Source organism: Limulus polyphemus, unplaced genomic scaffold, assembly GCF_000517525.1.
Source record: "Limulus polyphemus unplaced genomic scaffold, Limulus_polyphemus-2.1.2 Scaffold3250, whole genome shotgun sequence".
Classification (NCBI taxonomy): domain Eukaryota; kingdom Metazoa; phylum Arthropoda; class Merostomata; order Xiphosura; family Limulidae; genus Limulus; species Limulus polyphemus.
In genome coordinates, this window is record NW_013668860.1 from 52,827 (window position 1) to 55,553 (window position 2,727).

Consider the following 2,727-nt stretch of genomic DNA (forward strand, 5'->3'; position numbering starts at 1 on the left):
ATTTTACTGTAAAATGACTAGTCAGACAATTAATGATATTTTACTGTAAAATGGCTAGTCAGACAATTAATGATATTTTACTGTAAAATGGCTAGTCAGATAATTTATGATATTTTACAGTAAAATGGCTAGTCAGACAATGATATTTTACTGTAAATTGGCTAGTCAGACAATGATATTTTACTGTAAAATGGCTAGTCAGACAATGATATTTTACTGTAAAATGACTAGTCAGACAATTAATGATATTTTACTGTAAAATGACTAGTCAGACAATGATATTTTACTGTAAAATGACTAGTCAGACAATTAATGATATTTTACTGTAAAATGGCTAGTCAGACAATTAATGATATTTTACTGTAAAATGGCTAGTCAGACATTTAATGATATTTTACTGTAAAATGGCTAGTCAGACATTAATGATATTTTACTGTAAAATGGCTAGTCAGACAATTAATGATATTTTACTGTAACGTATGCCACAGGTTTCTTAATCAACACTTAGTTCTTAGTCTCCGTTTCTAGCCAGCTGCTGTAATATCACGAAAACTTTGTATCACACATAATATTTTACTTTTAATGATACAACTATACTATAGTTTTACTGGGCAGAGAATGGTATAAATTGTGATATACTTAATTAAATTTTAAGAAGTAAATAGATGCAAAGTACTATTGTCGACAGCAAGAACAAAGAATATGTTATATCTTTTGCTGCTGGCCATAAGAAAACTAAACATTGGCCACCTGAAGTGTGGTAAGTAACTTGCATGAACCAGTGTTGCATCTTACATATATCGGCTGTTAGTATTTAGTATATTAACTTACTTTACTTGCAATAATCCTTGCAACTTTTGTTAATAATCTTGCATTTTATAAGAAAAATATTCCTTTTTACTTATTCTTGGGTCATTTATTAGATATAAAACAGACAAGAATTGAGCTTCAGTGTTATTGCCCCCTCCCACACTTCATAGATGTAAGTGAAACTTAACTATACTTGGGGGAATGACTGTTGTCTTTACAGGTAACATCCAAAGTGGGCTAGTGTGGAAGATAATTAGGGACCACTGTTTTATTAAATACGTTAGCCTTACAAAAGAAGACTTTATTTTGTATATAAGCTGAAGTAAACATACAAGGTGACAATTTTGGTTTAAGTATCAAGTGATCAGAATCAGTGTTTGTGTGGGAGTAATTTGAAGTATTGTGCGATAATTCCACCCCCCCGAAAAAGTTATTATTTTATAAAATGTACGAATGTACGGTGTTATTTATTTTATAGTTTAACAAGATTTGTAGCTCCATCAGATATTCTAGTACAATGTTTTCTACACTAGGGGTGGGCAGAGTAATTTTTTGCAAGAGCCTTGTTGAAATATCCGAAGCAGTGGGTGGTAGGTGGCTGATCATGTGGAAAATAACCAACTATAGCTTTATAAGCACAGTTGGAAAGGGATTTAATTTTAACATTGTACATGCATGAATCATCCTGGTGGATGTATTTAGGGTGAATTTCACATGATTTTCAATATTCTTAAGAGTATTTATAAAGCAGATTAAACTGGAAAGTTAATTTTCAAGTACACTGAAGCTTACCCAACCTTGTTCAAAACTACAGTTTGAGAACCGCGTGGCTCGTAACAAATATTGTTTCTGATATTTTCATTGTAATTATTTAGGTTAATCTTGGAGTTCGGGGTTTGGTGAAAGACAAAAATGGACTAGGAATTGAAAAAGCATTTATCAAAGTTGCAAGTATCGATCACAATGTTACGAGTACACGAAGAGGGGAGTTCTGGCGTTTACTTCTTCCAGGAATCTACAATATCACGGTTGAAGCACTTGGGTATGTTGTAGTCTTGTTTGTCACTCGGTGTGTGTTTTTATTTCCCTATTATTCAATCTCATTGCTTCATGACTATTAACTTTCTTAATCTTAATTTATCAAGTTTCATTGACATGTTAATGAATATTTTGGTGATTATTTCGATTAAAGATGTAGTCAATATTACATAGTCTATAATGCTGAGGCTCATATTGTTTTATTTTTGTAAAGCTAGTAAGCGTAATGTTCCATTTAAACTTGAGATATTTCTGAACACTTCTGTAAGGCTATCCAATAAGAAAAGCTGCATTATTACATCTGGTGTACAGAGCTGAGGTTATCTTCCATTGATATCAACTCACTAAGCTGGTAAATATTGATTGTAAATCAATATATTTTGTGTTACTCTACTAGCAGTGGAACATTGTTTACAATAGTCATACATTTTACTTCTTAAATTTATAATTAATATGCCCAACATTGTTGTGTTTATAAGGACTTCAGTACAATAAGGAGGCAGCGGGACAATCGGCCTAAATTAAAGTTACCTGTGACCAAGTGGAAATCATTTCCCATTTATAAGCTGGTTCAACATAAATTTATTATTGATTTACACCACATTATCAGTTGAACTATTCCACAGATTTAACCCTATTGCAACTGGCTCGTGTGGTGATGCGTACTGTGACTTAAAGTACTTACTGTATCTTCATGAAATCTGACATGTTTTCGGTAAACATTAAAAGTCTTTTGTTGACAAAAAATTGGAATTTTTAATTAAGTATTTACGCTAAAACTTTGTCTGTAATTATGTGGTTTCAGAGTGTCGACTGCTCCGAGTACAAAGTAATTTCTATGTTAAGATTAAAAATATTTTTTCTGCATCTGAAAATTTT

General features: G+C 31.8%; 1 protein-coding gene across 1 annotated transcript in view; it reads left to right on the top strand.

Annotated features, from left to right (window-relative positions):
- LOC106468988 (carboxypeptidase D-like) overlaps positions 1-2,727 on the top strand; it is a 52,038-nt gene that overhangs the window by 7,157 nt on the left and 42,154 nt on the right. Inside the window, exon 3 of the mRNA XM_013929442.2 lies at positions 1,686-1,852. Within this exon, the coding sequence (XP_013784896.1) occupies positions 1,686-1,852 (167 nt within the window). The remainder of the gene's footprint in view (positions 1-1,685; positions 1,853-2,727) is intronic.